The 17,679-nt window shown below is 40.2% G+C and overlaps 2 protein-coding genes across 3 annotated transcripts in view; one reads left to right on the top strand and one right to left on the bottom strand.

The window, feature by feature from the left end:
- RAD9B (RAD9 checkpoint clamp component B) overlaps positions 1-1,390 on the top strand; it is a 31,089-nt gene extending 29,699 nt beyond the window's left edge. Inside the window, exon 11 of the mRNA XM_058691254.1 lies at positions 714-1,390. Coding sequence (XP_058547237.1) covers positions 714-842 — 129 coding nt within the window. The 3' untranslated portion in view covers positions 843-1,390. The remainder of the gene's footprint in view (positions 1-713) is intronic.
- Positions 1,391-2,692: 1,302 nt separating this feature from the next.
- The window catches only part of PPTC7 (protein phosphatase targeting COQ7), a 37,818-nt gene continuing 22,831 nt past the window's right edge, over positions 2,693-17,679 (bottom strand). The window contains exons 3-6 of one of the 2 annotated variants that reach the window (XM_058691257.1): positions 13,317-13,515; positions 9,524-9,647; positions 7,720-7,849; positions 2,693-6,601 (exon numbers count right to left, since the gene is read on the bottom strand). In XM_058691257.1, coding sequence (XP_058547240.1) covers positions 6,543-6,601; positions 7,720-7,849; positions 9,524-9,647; positions 13,317-13,515 — 512 coding nt within the window. In that variant the 3' untranslated portion in view covers positions 2,693-6,542. Of the gene's footprint in view, positions 6,602-7,719; positions 7,850-8,310; positions 8,400-9,523; positions 9,648-13,316; positions 13,516-17,679 lie in introns of those variants that run through there. The other variant, XR_009250495.1, reaches the window with a different exon arrangement.

Raw genomic sequence — 17,679 nt, 5'->3', positions numbered from 1 at the left:
CTGCTTCAGATCCTCTGCCTCCCTCTCTCTGCCCCTCCCGTTTGCTCTGTCTCTCAAAAATAAATAAATATTAAGAAAAAAAGAGATAAGTGACATTTGATTACAGTGGTGACATTCCCATTCAAGAGAGGAGAGGCCTGGGAGGCAGAGACAGGGAGGGAAGGATTGGCCTTAGCTGGGAGTGGTAGCCTCTGCTGAAGCAGGAGGGAAAGGGAAGATGAATTAGTCAGGTAGCCCGCAGAAGGTCCCTTTGTCTCCCACTGCCTTGGTGTGAGTTTTAATGGCTCAGGCAGGGGGCACCTAGGTGGCTCAGTCGGTTAAGTGTCCCACTCTTGGTTTCAGCTCAGGTCTCATGGTTCGTGAATTTGAGCCCCACACTGGGCTCTGTGCTGACAGAGCTCTACACTCCCTCTCTCTCTGCCCCTCCTCCACTCTGTCTCTCAAAATAAATAAACTTAAAAAAAAAAATTTTTTTTTAATGGCTTAGAAGAGTCAGAAGCACATCACTTATCCCAAACTGTGCCTTGAAGTCAGGGAAAGGTTTTGTTTTAGGATGTGCTGGACCAGTCATGAAGGTTTGGGGTGTTCCATGAACCATCACCGTTAATGTTAGGGGACCGTATTGGCCAGGTTTCTGAAAAGGGGCTGGTACCTGGGGCATCTAACGAGCACTTTCACTTGAATAAACAGTGGAGTAACTTCTTTCCCTCCAGTTTTCTTGCATGTTCTTTGGAGCAGTTTCTTCTGACCAGCAAGAACGCTTCAACCACCCTTTTGACAGTCTGGCAACAGCAAGTGACAGTGAAGAGGACATGAATGATGGCAGTTTTTCCACATTCTAACACTTAATGATGGCTGAACTGGCCCTCAGCCCATTTGCTAGCTCACTTGCAACCTCAGACACGTTTTCACATTTAGTCAATAAAGATATTGTCTTGGCCTTCCTCGAAATGGGGGATGGGTTTCTGCTTTTCTCAACATCATCATCTGGTATAACAGCCATATCTAGAAATAGCTGCTTGTTAAGTGGACATATTTACTTTAAATCCATTATGCTACTTGGGAGGCAGAAGAGTTTTCCCGTGCAGGGAAAAAGCCCATTCGAGTTCTCCAATTCAGTGCACGTTCACACTATAGCTTTTAGCATTTTCTTTGCCAGTTTTTATAAAGGTATTTAGACTTTCTTCAGCAGCTCTTTGGAATGCGTCAATATGGCCTGTGGTCTTGTGACTAGTGGGTAGCTTTTGTATTTGATTGCAAACATTTGAGTTTGGGTGCTTTCAGACAGTTAAAAGTTATGCAATCTTTTCTCGTGTAATGCGTGACTTTTTTTGTTCATTGCTTTTTATACTTTAAGATTTTAAGTAAAACAATCTCTGGAAAAAAAAAAAGTCTGGAATAAAAATAATAGCTACCCCCCCTCACTTTGGAGTTTTTTTAGGTATTGTAAAATTTTATTTTGTAGCCTTAAATTGTTCTGATTTTCATATGTGGTTTTTACATTTTGCAGTGTGATGCAGAAAAGAATCTAATGGAACTGATGCCAAAAAATTACTTCTGTTATCTGACATAGATCAGCAGCCTCCACTGCCAGGGACCCTAGGTTTGGAGTAAAATGAGGTAGATTACAAATGTCTCTGTTCTTTGTCCGTCTGAGAATCAGCTTCCTACCTGAACAAACAGACTAAAAAATCTGGCACAAAACCATTGTTATGTAATTTTATGCCTGCCTCTCCCTCCCCCAAACCTGTTTAGAGTCCATTATAACCTGACAAACTCTTCTGTAACATCTTACTGTGGAGTCTTTGTGAACCAACACATCACAAGGAAATGTTTAACTGGCAAGCAGTTGTACGTTTTGTGAGGATTTCATACACAAAGGTGGCAGAGTGAATTAGTAAACTTCAGAACTGTGAACAGAGTTCTAACTAAAACCAGCATGAATTTGGCTCTTGTAGCTTAGTCAGTGAGTCAGAGCTACCCACAATAACCTAATAAAAACTCAAGTTCATCCCAAAATGTTCCTCAGTGAATGAAAATGGGCTTTCACCAAGCTTTTTGTGGAAATTGGCAATGCCCACATCATTTTAAGTCCTTTCACACTGTAGGCTAAAGATTTACATATCTTATGCTTACACTGATGATTAACACTGAAATTTCACAAATTCCTAACGACTGCGGATGACTACAAAGAGAGCAGGTGTACCCCAAGAGTAACCGGAGGTCCCCTTGCAGAGGATGAAGTTTGAAGGCACCCTCGCCAATAATTGCCTGGATGCAGCACAGGTCTGCAAGAGATAGTCACACTATTAAATTGTATGTAATTTGGGTCTTATAATTTGCATACAGAATGCTAAGTTTAAATGACACCAGATTTTTTTGTGGCTTCATTCCATACCATTTTTGGAAGATGCAAAAGCCTTCTCAGTTGGGAAAACATCTATATTTTACATTCAATTATCAGTCCATTTTGATGAATTTTTGAGGCAGCTAAACTGATGTAGTAAACCAGCTGGTGAAAAAGAGCTAAGTGGGATAAACTAGTAAAAGACAGAAAATGATAGCTACAAAGTAAGGAGTACTGCTGGAATGACTAAGAGCCTTGGAAATGAGGACTTGACAGAGATCCACAAAATGCCAAGGGCTGGTGTCTTACGTAGTTAAGGTTCAAATTAAGAGGAGTTAACGCAGGTTAGTATAAATACTATATTTATTAAATATCTTTACAGTTTATTTAAATGTATTTACAGAACTATTCCTGCATAAGTTATATTTCAGACATCCAATTCAGGTCATTGCCTCTTGGGTAAGACAAACAATGATAGTCTCAACAGAAAAAAGCAGCTCATTAGTATACACAAATTCAAATTTGCTTCATTATTTAGCCATCTTTGCCACAAACTACCTGCTAACAGTTAAAATTTTGCCATGGACACTGTTGATGTTTAGTTTGAGAAGTTCAATTTTGCAAAGAATTTTTTTTTAGCAAATAGAATCCAAATCCTTTTCTGCTTCACATTTTCAATTTTATACGTAGATTTTGCTTTGTTTTTCATATTGTAAAATTTTTTCACTGCAAAATGTGATAGTTTCCAGGGAAATCGGATGCTGTAGCTTCTACCAAAGATAGCTGGTATAAGGTGACAAGGAACCATGAACTTATTCCAGAGGACAAACATTTACAGTTCTAGCCAATCTTGTTTACAATCTCCAAAATGCTCAAAACCGACTCAGTGAATCCCAACAACTCCTGCCTCGTTACTCAAGGTGGTGGGTTGGTGGTACTGAAGGCTACTGTTCTATCCAGAACAAATGCAGCTGACAGGAGAGGACACACTCCTATCACGCAAAGCTAAAATCTAGTTTCTAATCTAGACACAGCCCGCCCCCCAGACATGCATACCTGGAATGGATTCTTTTGTGATTTAGTACCTATCAACCACATCAAGCCAGGACAGTAATTCAGGACAAATAACTTGTTTCCCCCACCCCCATTTCTTCTTTCAGTTTTGAAGAGCCTATGGATTCTACTGCATTATCCATTCAGTAAATTTTTTTGTGCGCAGGCAGCTTAAGTTCACAGGAAGAAATAAGGTTCTGATATGTTTAGAGTGCACATTTTAAAACAGAATAAAATAAAAATTTCAAGCATGTGATAAAAATATTGATTTTTATAATACAGTATTGCTTTATAAATATAGATGGAAAAGCTATAAACTTTACTGGTCTTTGGTGCATCCAGAGAGGGATAAATAATTTGCCATTTGTAAATTAGAAATCCAAATTCTCTTTTGTTATAAAAGTCCATTGGATGAGGCAAATTGTGTGTGTGTGTGTGTGTGTGTGTGTGTGTTTATACTGCTTGATTTAAAATACAACTAACACACACATCAAGTTCAGAATCAGACCCACCAAGTAGTATATCTCAGTCACACCCCCCAGAGACTTGGGTTCTGTGACCTGGAAAATTCCAGTATGGGTCCAGCAGAGCCTCTGATCGCTGGGAGTGGAAGGAGAGTTCCCTGTTAAGCAGCACTTCAACTGACCACTCCCCCCAAGCCCCAGTCACAAAATGAAGTGCTCAACACACAAAGGACAGGGCAAAAGAAAATAGAGAAAATACTGTGTCACTAATCTACAGGCCAGGTCCAAAGTCAGTTCCACTGTGAAACTCAATTCTTGTCCTGCTACTTTCAACATCACTGACACAAACGATGTCGGTTTCTAACAGTCATTTCTCAAAAAAAGTAAGTTGATTAAATAAATGTGTTGTGTAAACCACCACCAATCTAGCTTTATAAAGATTGTGTTTGAAGGGTTAAATGAGAGCAGAGGAAAGCCAGTGACTTGAACAGAACTGCTCTTACAAGGAATTAAATGTAGGCATTGGAAAATTAATGCAAAATATATCCAGATCATAAGGCTACATACCTCTGACCAGAAATAATTAAAAACCCAAACAAAAGAACTGAAATTGTCAGTCCAAGTATAACTGTATTCCTTCCAACAAAACCCTTCTGGATGCAACTTTCTTTACTTTTTAAATACACAGAGACTGCAAACAGTTTGTGCAAAATAAATACCCCACCACTTGCCACTCACGCTTCTGTGTTTTATCAAAGCACGATGGCTACTCATTATTTCAACAGTCTCCCCTCCATCCCCCTGCCCCGTCCCCTATCTCCTCTACCAAAGAATTTCTGTTTCGTCAAGTTAGGGTAGTTAAGGCATTCTGACATGTAATTAAAGGTGATTCAAAATAGATATCTAACATTATGCCAATTTAGGAATAGTAGATAAATTACTGAACGGCTTACAAATGAATAACTCATTCTTATTATAAATGAAATGCCTGTTACAAGCATGATGCATTGAAATATAGTAATGACATGTACATGGTACATGTTAAACAATTTTAAATAAAACAAAAGCTTGACAGTTACTCAAATATACAGTACAAATTCACAAAACAAAATCTTTTAAAACAAGTTGAGGTAACCTCAAACATAAGTTTTAATGCAATAAACCAGGGAATAAGTATCTCCTTTAGAGAAAGAGACTTTCTGTATTCTCCTCCAGTAGATTCTCATCAGGTTTAATTGCATTCTCATCTATACACCAATGTTACCTGACTTATATATAAAACATGGCTTTAATTTAAGAATTTCTAAATATATATATATATATATATATATATATATATATATATATATATATTTTCTACCACCAAGTTAATGAAGGAAAAAAAACTGACCCAAAAATATATATCTTTACAGCAGTCAACTTGTACACAAACCTTAAAAATAAGTCTGGGCTTGCAGATAAAGGGAAAACTGAATGCGGGGTAGTTTTATAAGGAAACTATACACTGCAAGATGGCTATTCGGAAACTGTAAACATTAAGCTTGATTCAGAAACCCCTAAATTTCTGTGTAGGGCAAATGCAAATGTCAGATCATCACCAGGAGTTTTCCCTGTGGACTCTTGTGCTGTTGCCATCGCCCAAGGTGCTCTTTCCACACAGACTCCCCGAATGTGGTGCACGCTCTACAGAGAGCAAGGCTACTAATGACAGGTCTGACAGGGAGACCAGGAGTAGCACGACTGTAAAAGCCAACAAAATTCAATGTTACAGCTGTCCACTGTGAGGCCTGTGGCCCCGGGACTCCCACACAGGGGCATCGTATCTGACAGCTGGGAGGAACTTCATCCACAACATTAAATTTCTAGGCTTTGAGGAGTTTACAATATTGAATAATATTTCCATTGAAAAATGTTGGTAGGGAGTCTCCCTCACCCCTCCTGCAGATCAGGCCACCAGCCTATGATTTGGACCACTCAATAAACTGCCGAAACTTTCCTTACAGGAGTACAATTAGGCATCTTTTAAAAACCACAGAACATTTGCATCCATAGAACTAAACTGAAGTTTTCTTCCAATTTGTAACAAAAAAGCTCCTGGGATAAAGACTTCATAATCCAGAGCAGTGTTTTAGAGCAGAATTATAAGCCCCTGAAAAAGAGGAGTTTATAATGAAAACATAAAGCCACACCCAATCATCATAACAAAGACTGTATAGTACGTGTGTAACGTTTCTTTTGATGATAATGTATGTTTCTAGTAGATGTACCATAACATACAATTTGTGTTAGACTTTAAAAATCCCTTTTACACACTGTAATTCTGAATTCACGTTACCAACATCATCATTTTCAATGCCTAAACCATTTTGGAAACGCAATAGCCATTTTGGCCTTGAAAACCTCCATCCCATCGGAGAAAGGACAGTAGGAAGTGAAGGCCTATCTTCAAATCTTGATTCTCTTCAAAGTTGCTGGCAGATAATGAGCTAGCGAACAAACGACAGTAGTGGTTCTCCACAAAGATCTCAACCGGGTCTCAAAAAGACAGGCAAAGGCTTACATCACCGGCCATCGAGATCAGTGGCAAAGAAACACGGTCCCGCCAGCAGGATCAGCACATGTGGCAGGGGAGAACTTGGGAAGATGAAAGGAAAGGCCGGAGTTGACACCTAGGCGGCTCAGTCTGTATACTCAGCCACTATTGAAAGAAGGACGGTGATGTCATCTGGCTTTCCACCTAAAATGAAAATGAAAATGAAAATGAAAATGTATTCAGAGATCTTAAAAGGAAAAGTCAATCAAAAATGTAAGCCTAAGCAGGTACTAGGAGATAAAAGTTTGCAAGTAAGGCAGGTTTGATGTGTCAACATGCTCTAGTAGAAAAGTATTTGATACGGAAAATATCTGATAAAGAGAAACAGTTTTAAAAAAATGACATGTAGTTTAACGGAGGTTTAAAAAAACCTTCGCTGCTTCTTTACCACAGGAGCTCTATCAAAATGGCTACCACATCCTCTGTCTACAGCAATCGCAGTAAACTAGACAAATCTGGTTGGGATAAATTCTGCCTGATGAGAAAGTTACAGGCTTTTACTCACAATCCTAATTTGGACAAACATATCTAATGTTTTGAAACTAGGAATAGTCTTGTATTCTAATCTGCCAAACAGCTATGGCATGTGCTTTTTTCTATTTTAGTACTTCCTGGAGGGCTAAGAAATGCTTTACATGTCACAATATTGTACCAGCAAGACACTGACCAACTCCACAAGTTCTGATACGACAGCACAACATGTCACCCCAGCTCTAAGACTGAGCTGCTGGCCTGCTCCCGAAGTTACATATCGTTCAGCAGATAGAAGGACTCTTGAGGCAAGGGCAGTTTAACATTGCTTTCCTCTTCAAAACCTGCTGTGGTAATCTGGCAGGCAAATATCGTCAACGAGTCCCACAAGGCCAGAGGAAGGGAGAAGTGAAATGTCAGACCCGTGAAGGGCAGAATGTTAAGCTGTTAGGAATGTCCAGGGCCTCTAGGCAGACTTAGAGGCCTTTTGGGCTCAGGTCCAAGCAGTGCAGTGGTGGCAATAAAGGGCTTCAGGTTCCACCTGCCTCTACAGCCAATGGAGTTCAGTTCTGGAGGGCATCCTCTGTGGGGAAGACACGATGACAGGTACTTGCTCTTTTCCTTCAGTGCTAGGGCCTGCTGACCAGGCTCAAAGCCACGGGCTCCCAACTGAAGAGGAGAGCTTACCGGTCTCACCCCAGTGCTCTAGTTTACCTCACCCCACAGCCCAGAATGCTCCCATCCGACTATGTCCCCAGTTAGTCCCTGTGACCTTCCTAAGGAATGCTTACCTCTCACATTCAATCCATTGTCACATGCAAACTGTGCAAAAGGTGACATATAATTTGGGTCATAGGCCAGCTCATGGGCTTGCTCAGCAATGCTTCTTGCCGTCTGTTGTATACTCTCATAATTTGAATTCTAAGACGAAAGGATGAGGGAGTTATTTTTACACAATGCCTCGTAGGATTTCTGCACACAAGTACATACGCTTTTTGTAAATACCACTTTTTGAGACAGTAACATTTATCTAGCCACAGTTTCCAGCATTTCAGTTTTTACTCTAGTTAGAGAAGACATTAAAACATTACACCTTCAGTAAAATGAACAAGGCCACCAGTGCTGCCTGCACAAGATGTCAGTCAGATGTCATTCTTTGCTCAGGTGGCCTTGGGCCCTGAAGGTTGGATTTCCGTTTCTGCTTTTTTTTCCCATTTGGAATTCTTAAGGTATTCTTGCTAAAACTGGACAGGACTGAAAAGGTGGATTTTGATAGCACTTCAGGGAGGACCTCAAAAGTTTCCTTGCTTAGGAATGCGACCCTGGCCAACCACACAGTTTGCTCTCCAAGTAAGAGCTGCCAGGTGTCCTATTGAAAATACCTTTAGAATTTTATATCATGATGAAAGATTCTTGTTTAGCTGTGTGATCTTGATCCATACCCTTATCCTTGCTGCTTCAACCTCCTCATCTGTAAAATGGGGATGGGAAACAAGGTCCACTTTAGCTCTAACATGCTAAGACTCGGAATAGTTTTAGTATAAATAAGTAACAGGCTTCTGCTTCAAGGTCGCTTCCTCAAAGAGGCCTTCCCCGGCCAATCTTTCTAAAACAGCAGCTTGTTTTATTCTCTGTTCCTTCACCCTGCTTTAGTTTCTTTCTAAGCCACCAACATTTATTATATATTTCTTTCTTTGTATTATCTTTCTCCACTAGAATGTCAGCTCCATATGCAAGGAATGTGTCATTTCTGCTTACCACCCTGTCACCACACAGAGCACAGGGCCAGCTCCATATAAGCACCTGACCTTTACTGTATCCCACAGATGGGGCATGACACTAAGGACCTCGTATATATGGTCTTAGTCTATAAATTATAATAGCATTGTGGTGAGGATTAACTAAGACCATGGTACTCACCCCCCCCCCCCATTTTAAAGGTGAGAAAAATATTGCTTAAAAAAAGTTCAGCAACTTACTTTAAGTCATAACTGCTTACTGGTAAGGACCTAGGAAAAGACTAATTTTCCCCAGAGTTAGTACTTTTACAAAGCCAGTAAAATATGGAAAAACTGGTTTTCACTTCCTTCCACTCTCTATATGGGCCAAGTCTGAACTTTTAGTTACTGGGACAGCTCAGATGACATCAAGGCCCCTAGCTGCCTGTTGCCCTTGGCCTGGCTGGCTCTAGTGTGGTGATTTCTTGTCTTTCCCGACCTCAACACCTGCCGAGTCTGTTAAGAAATAAAAGGAGAAAAAGACAACCAGGAACCAGCACCATTAAAATACAATTAAAAATACAAGAAATGTCTCATCTGGACTTTCCTACCTTTACCACTCTTTTTTTTTTTTTTTTTTTTTTTTTTTTACCTTTACCACTCTACTAAAAGGTGTAGGTGGGAAACCTCTTTTTTTCTCAAGTGCTCCAATTGTGACTATTTCCGTTTACAATTGCTTGAAAGACCAGAACTATTATTTCTTTCCTAAATTTACAAGAGTCCTTTCCTACAAAAAGAGATAATACAATTGTACCAATAAAACTTAGCTGCCCAGAGAGGGCCTCTCCTTCCACGAACTAACCTTTGAGTTAATTACCTTTAACTTTTTTAGCTCCTGAAGGATCATATAATCAGGCATGTTGTCAAAAAGTCCATCTGTTGCCGTCAGGATAATGTCTCCTAACTGGACATCAAAAGACGTGCTATCAGCAGCATCCGGGCTGTGACAAGGACAGGGTAGGGGCAAAGTTATAAGAGGCCTTCAGAGATATGGTGAAAGTTTCCAACAGGCACTATGTGATATTGTAATGAGGCTATAAGAAAAACTAATTTATAGTAACAGAATAAAAAATAAAAATAAAAAAAAAACCAGTCACAGGGCGCCTGGTGGCTCAGTAGGTTAAGTGTCGGACTTTGGCTCAGGTCATGATCTCACGGTTCACAAGTTCGAGCCCCGCGTCGGGCTCTGTGCTGACAGCTCAGAGCCTGGAGCCTGCTTTGGATTCTGTGTCTCCCTCTCTCTCTGCCCCTCCCCCGCTCGTGCTGGCTCGCTCTCTCTCTCAAAAAAAGAATAAAAAACATTAAAAAAAAAAACAACCCAGTTCTGAAATTCCTAACCTTGAAAAAAATTAATTGAAAAATCTGATATAAATGTTTCAAAAGCTTAACTGAAACTACCAAGTAAGACTGAATTTGATGATTAGTCACATATGGCTTAAAAGGAGGAAGGGTTCTCTTCTGAGTCAGAACTAACATGCCTCTAAAAGCCTAGTAGAAATGAGTCTTTATTTCCTAATTCTTTAGAGCCAAATTCCATCCTCTCTTATTCATTTTCTACTCATCAGTTTCCCTGCAGGCTTGACTGTGGCTCTCAGGAGGCTGCCTTAATAGTGTAACAAGAGAGCACCATGGAAGAGAGTATGCAAATCCTGTAAGAATTAATTCACATGAAATACCTACAATGGTATGTCTCACTATAGTGCCAGTAATCACTAGTATTATTACTACTAGATTAGTATTAGTATGGACTAGTAAGGCAGAGTAGGGACTGTGTGTCTCCAGGGCTTAAAGAGTGCTCATCATGTAAGTTTTTTTTTTTTTTTAACGTTTATTTATTGTTGAGAGAAAGAGAGAGAGAGAGAGAGAGAATGAATGCAAGCGGGGGAGGGGCAGAGAGAGAGAGGGAGACACAGAATCCCAAGCAGGCTCCATCCAGGCTCTGAGCCGTCAGCACAGAGCCTGACACGGGGCTCAAGCTCACAAACACAAGATCATGACCTGAGCTGAAGTCAGACACTTAACCAACTAAGCCACCCAGGCACCCTGTCATCACCTAAGTATTTAATTATTAGTATGCCTGGTGCAAAGTAGGTCTTCAAGAAATATCTAATAAGTGAAGAAACAAAGTAACCCTCCAAATTGGGAAAAACTGTTTAACACATTGTTAAGAGAGGAATGTACAGACATTGTGTGCATGTGTGTGTGTGTGTGTGTGTGTGTGTGTGTGTGTAGGGGGGGTAGATTCATAAGCACAGACACTTCCATATGCAGAGAATAAATCTGGAAGGACACAAAGAACAGACAACAGTGGCTGAGGAGAGAGAATGTATTGCTGGGGGATGGGACAGGAGGTAGATTTTTCACTGCATCTTTTTGTATGCAACTTTAAAAAAGATAGATGGGAGTGGTTTTTTGTTTGTTTTTCTGTGATAACACCTGATGAAAACAGATACAAGAAGTGGAGGGGGGCGGGAATCTCAGGTGGGGAGAAAAGATCATATACTCAAAGAGTCAATGGCCCTCTCCCAAAGGCTGGTTCTCAGCCATCTCCAAAGGCCAGCTTCACTGAATCCAAGCCTCCAAGGTGAAGGAAAGGTGAAATATCTAATAATCTGCCTTAACCTGTAATTAGGGAACAAATGCAAAGAAAAAAATTTATACACTGATCCAGAAAGGAGAAGCCAGAACCAAGTACCCTGAGCTTGACAGAAAAATCCCACAACTTGTTTGTGTAACTGATATGTTATAAAATATGTGAAGAGAAAACATAAAAACCCACCCACCCACGCCTGCTGGGGATTTATACAAAGTGCACCGAGAAAATTTCTGGTTCATCTACTCCTGACTGAGGAAAAGGAGTAGCACATTTCAAAGTTCTGTGATGGGCTTTGGCTTACACATATCACTTACACATTTATATCACAAATATTTTGTAAAGACAGCAAACCAAAAGGAAACTAAAGGAAACCTGTAAATTAAGGAAAAATTATACTTTATAGATACGAGGAACTGAGTAACAAAAGAAATGTCCTTCAGCAGGAGGAAAAAAGACTGTAAAACTGGTGGAAACCAGGTCGATTTCTTCTGTGGAATAAAGAGAAACAATGCAAGACACTTCACAGTTGCTCAGACTTTGGAAACGAATCAGATTCTAGAAGTTTAGATTAATGACCAGGTTGGCAGTGAAGCTCTATTTTATGCTGAGGTTTTTCTTCCCCAGGAGTGTCCTTTGCTATCCTGCCTGTGCGAGACTCGCTACCATTGGACGGTTTGTCCTCTTCTCCCAACACTCCCACCCATGAGCTTGGTGTTCCGCCAGCTGCAGTTTTGCCCGTTTTGATTGAACATACTGTGCTGCTGGAAACTTTTGACTGCACTGAAACACGAGCTGAAGTCACATGCTAGCAAGCTGTCTGTGGGCTCCAGGGGGAAGCAACCTCCACCTCGCTGGCAGGCCAGAGCGCTGCCCCGACCAGACTGTCCCAAAGATAGCGTGTGAGGTATGGCAGGGCAGCTCTAGCACTCAGATGCCAAAATAACAAGAATCAAATAAGGGAAAATTAAAACACTGCTCTCTGTAACTGTTAGCTGAGTTTGGTATCTACCACCCCCTGGGGTTCTGCTTTCTCCTCACTCCAATATGGCTAATATGAATATATGTTAGAGCCAACTGAAGAAGGGACTATAATGAAATATTCTTCCAATTATGGTAGCATACCTTAATCTGAAGGTAAAAAAATGCTTCCCTCTCTCTAGGAGTCAGCAACAGACCTAGATGGACAATCCTGAATACCTAATTATACAATATACTCATTCCAGTTTAAAAGATGGCAGTAATAATCATTCTATCTTAGTTTGCACTCAAAATCTGGCTTAATAAGAACTATTAAGTAGAGACAACAGAGCTTTGCAAGACTACTTCTATTTTTACAAAAGGTTCATTACCCATTTTACAACATTCATGAATCATAATCATAATCTGGCACAATCAAATATGTTTGTGCCAGGTCCCATAAGGTTGTTAAAGGAAGAGGAATCTGAGACTGTCTTAGCTTTATTCTGTACTCTGATCTTAGGAAAGATAAACTGTAAAAGTTGATTCAGAAAAGTAGTTATTGTCTTGAAAGGTCTTGACAATTTAAAAGTTCTATTTGATGCATATAATAGGAGGCCCTGAGAATCAGGAAGTTATTCTGATAAATAAAGCAGATGTCTGTTTGAACTCTTCCCTAACAACATATGCAAATTCTCATACGGGCAGTGGCATGCATAGACAATGATTCACTTCTCCAGCACGATTTAACAAATATAACCGTATATACCATGTTGGTCTTGGTATGAAAAACTGATATTCTGTAAGCTTGAAGAATATTTTCAGTCTTGTCAAATTATTGGGTGTTTGCTAGAATTCAACTTGGCTGTAATAGCCAGCAAAATATCTTTCAAAGTCAAACTAAAAGATCTTTTTGATGAGAACATTCTCAATGTGCCTTATGTCATACGAGAACTGAAAATGCCCATCTCCACTGTAGGTAAAGGGGGATGGGAGGAGGATGTGGGCGAGCCATGTCCTACTGGTTCTTAATGTAATGGCCAAGAGGGGAGATTACCTGTCACTCAGGACGACTCCCTCGGCTTCAGGTGGTGCAATTGAGAGCTGGAATGGAGTGTTGAAGTAATGCTGCTGCTCATCTGATCGGTGCACAACTTCACCACCCCTGACAACCAGGAAGCCCGAATCGCCCAGGTTTGCTGTGTGTAAGCGGTGGCTAGTTCTGTCCAGCACCACAATGCAGGCAGTACTGCTACCTAGAAACAAAAATGATCCCCGTTTATTTTTTCTTTCTACCTTCCTATCTTTGCATCCACATTTTTATCACATCACCCCAAAAAGCAATATGCCACAACTGGAACCTCCTTTGCCTATCTTAGTCGTGCTCCAAATCTCCGACAAGTGTCAATAGTAACCCGATCAGGGTCAACATAATAGGGAGAGAAATATTACACATAGTAAGCAGGCCCCTGAATCTGAATTCTTTCATTTGCAGAGACAGAAAACAATAAAAATGGCTGGTATCTAACCATACTTTTTTCATTTCAATAGCACTATAATCTGTGCCAAGTGCTCAAAACCATGTTGTTGAAATTTTAAGTTTTGGGGCGCCTGGGTGGCGCAGTCGGTTAAGCGTCCGACTTCAGCCAGGTCACGATCTCGCGGTCCGTGAGTTCGAGCCCCGCGTCAGGTTCTGGGCTGATGGCTCGGAGCCTGGAGCCTGTTTCCGATTCTGTGTCTCCCTCTCTCTCTGCCCCTCCCCCGTTCATGCTCTGTCTCTCTCTGTCCCAAAAATAAATAAAAAACGTTGAAAAAAAAAAATTAAAAAAAAAAAAAAAAAAAAGAAATTTTAAGTTTTAATACTTAAATGCCAGAATAAGGATGTTATGTTTTCCTGACATTTCTCATTAGTCATCAGCAGGAAGCCTTCTCCATGAAATTCACTAAAATTTAAGAGGGCACATAACTATAATAACCAGATTTCCATCTGTTGAGGTCATGAAGAACCTTCATCAAAGACTGACTTGCTATGAAGTGACAAGACCAATTTTTCTCAGGTAGCCTATGGGATCCACCTGTTGACCTTACAGAGACCATTAATGTTCAGAGAGAAGCGAGCATGTCCAAGCAGAGAGCAAAAGCTTCTGTGTAGCTTTGCAGCACACAGCTCACATGACCTTCTGCAGACTGAAAAGCTGATGTACCACCAGTACGACTGCTTTCAAGTACTAAAATTTAAACTTATACCTACAGAAAAAGTGGCAAAATAGAAAAACAGTTCACCAAGAAGAAAATGTAAATGGTCTTTAAATATATGAAAAAAATCATCATCACACTAGTAGCCATTTTGCCTATTAGTTTAACAAGAGTCCAAAAAAAAAAGAAAAAAAAAAATCCTGCGTGGTGTTGACAAGAGTGCAGGGAACATGGTCATTCTTATTTCATGATGGTGGGAGGGTAAAACTAAACAACCTTTCTGAAGGGCAATACAACATTGGGAAATGTGTGTATCACTTGATTTAGCAAATCCTAAGAAACAACTAGAGATGTAAACAAAGTAAGCACAAAAGCATTGTCCAAGAACTAGAAACAACCTCAACATTGACATTAAGAGACTGGTTAAATCAGTTACAGCACCTCCAGGAGGATGTAGCAGCAGGAGGCTGCACACTATCACAGAATACTTAGCAGTACAGACTCTGCGGTCAGCCTGGCCCCATCTGAATGCTGGCTCTGTCGCTTACTCACCTGGTGACCTGGGGCAACTTACTTAACCTCTTTGCACCTCAGTTTCCTAATCTACAAAACAGGGATAACAGTACCTACCTCTTAGTGTAGTTTGTGAGGATAAAGTTAGTTAAAGCATGTCAAACACTTACAACACAAAGTAAGTGTTAGCTATCTGATAGTCACTAAAATTGTTAAAAGAAATATATTTGCAAATGAAAGATAACTTAAGCGAAACAAGTAGATTACAAGTTGGCATTAAAGTTTCCTTAAATAGGGGCGCCTGGGGTGGCCCGGTCGGTTACGCATCATCCGACTTCAGCTCAGGTCATGATCTTGCGGTCCGTGAGTTTGAGCCCTGCCCCGGACTCTGTGCTGATAGCTCGGAGCTTGGAGCCTGCTTTGGATTCTGTGTCTCCCTCTCTCTCTGTCCCTCCCCCACTGGTTCTCTTGCTTGCTCTCTCTCAAAAATAAACATTAAAATTTTTTTTTTTTAAGTTTCCTTAAATAAAAAGTGTTCTCAAACTTAAATTGTAATTCAAAAAAGTAAAATTTAATGTAATTTAAAAAAGATAATAGTAGACAAAAGCTAAACTGTTAAGATGCCTGTTAAAAGCAAAATGAAAAAAAATAAACAGGCTGTGGAACCAGCTGCGTTAAATCCCAGGGCTCCATTATTTTCTAGCTGTGTGACTGTGGGCAAGTCACTTATTCTCTCTAGGCCTCGGTTTCTTCCTAACAAAATGAGAAACAGAAGTACCTATGAATCTATCTCATGGGGCTGCTGTAAGCACACGGTAGATGCACAACGCATATTACCGTTATTCTCTGCACAAACATACCCAAAAGAAAAATCAGGGAGCATAATCACTAAAATGTTAATAGTTTCCTTAGTGGGATTATGGGTAATTTATTAATTTTTCCTTAATAAAAATGTGTAAGTTAATATAAAAACACTTAAATTAAAATATTTATCTCATCATAATGTTCAGAAATTCCATTTCCTTGTTATCTAATCGGACACCCTAACGCTAAGCTATTTAGTCACTAGCCACTAAACATCAGAGAAAAACACAGCACTGTAACGAACTGGCAGTGCCACCAGATAATCTGCATAGCTTACGTTAAGATCACCAATTACCTTTCCTTCCTAATTCAATGCACAAAAACTCCAATCACTTTTCATTAATAGAATCACCACACAAAAGGTCTTCTGAAAGCTGATGGGATTAATCTGAGGACGAAAAATGACAGATGAGTAGCATAGCCTTGAAAAACCTGGGGCAGGAAGGACTCATGTTGACTCATTATTGAGTCATGTTGACTCACTGACAAACCCAGGCTATTGTTTTGCCACCCCTGTGGCCGTCATGGTCACCTGCTGAGTTGGAGTCAAAACGGTCCTTGTGAATGACAGAGCTTTAACATGCAAAGCAGCACAAATGAAGGTAAGCCCAGTGTTACGGAATCATCTGGATTTGGGAGTATGTACTCCTCCTCTGCCTCTTCAAATAACTGATGTGTGCACATGGCTCGGGCCCTGAGAGCCTAATCCTGGAATACATTATTCTTGTGTATTTGTTGAGGAACAAGCAGGAAATGAAGAAAAAAAGTGCTGAGGACAACAGGGTCAAGATGTTCAGACCACTGACAATCCACACAGGGACGCAAGCAAATCACTCATGCTAAAATGGAAATAATTTTTATCACTGGCCCCTAATTTTGTAAACTACTATGGAGCCTTTTGTGCAGTAAAGAAAGAACCTTATTATGACTCACCCCCTCAAATTCTTAAGATATGTTGGTTTTATAAGACCTAACTCCACTTATAGTTTTCTGAGAAATTATATATTGACAATTAGCCTGTGATGCCGACCTGGATATCAAAGCAGCTAGAAAGTCTTAAGAAATGAGTAGTTGACCTTTATATTGGAATTGTGTTATAGGCTTTTTAGCAATTCCTGGATTAAAAAAAAAAAAAAGATTTACCTAAAGTTATCATTATTTGCGGTTATATCAGAGGCTCAGTAAAATTCAGCAGGCTGTCTTCGCCAAAAGATGCTTGAGTTTAAACAGCTTAAAGGAGTGTAGATTAGGTGAAAGAAGCGTGTATGTATCAAACATGGTAATGAAGGATTATTTCAATATGTCTTTTAGGAGAAAAGAAGTGATTATAATATTCAATGTAAGAAAACTTCTAATATGTCCTTACATTTATTTTAAGACCTTCCAACTACATGAGGGTAAACAGGAAAGGAAGGAGGGATAAGAAAGAAACATAGCAAAAAACAAAGCTAAAGCTTTCAAAGTACAAAATCAGGATAGTTGGGGCGCCTGGGTGGCTCAGTCGGTTAAGCGGCCGACTTCGGCTCAGGTCATGATCTCGTGGTCCGTGAGTTCGAGCCCCGCGTCGGGCTCTGTGCTGACAGCTCAGAGCCTGGAGCCTGTTTCAGATTCTGCGTCTCCCTCTCTCTGACCCTCCCCTGTTCATGCTCTGTCTCTCTGTCTCAAAAATGAATAAACGTTAAAAAAAAAAAAAAAGATCTTTAAAAAAAAAAAAAACAAAATCAGGATAGTTGTTGCTTTGCAATTGCTCATTCCAAGTTGCAGTGAATTGATAGGGGGTGTCGGCAAAGGACTCATGGGAACAAGCAGGAGTTGGGACCTGGAATCTGTGTCTATAGGCTCTTTGT

The sequence above is a fragment of the Neofelis nebulosa genome, chromosome 11, assembly GCF_028018385.1.
Source record: "Neofelis nebulosa isolate mNeoNeb1 chromosome 11, mNeoNeb1.pri, whole genome shotgun sequence".
Classification (NCBI taxonomy): domain Eukaryota; kingdom Metazoa; phylum Chordata; class Mammalia; order Carnivora; family Felidae; genus Neofelis; species Neofelis nebulosa.
Note: the sequence above shows the minus strand (reverse complement) of the source record. Positions and strands in the feature narration are given on the sequence as shown.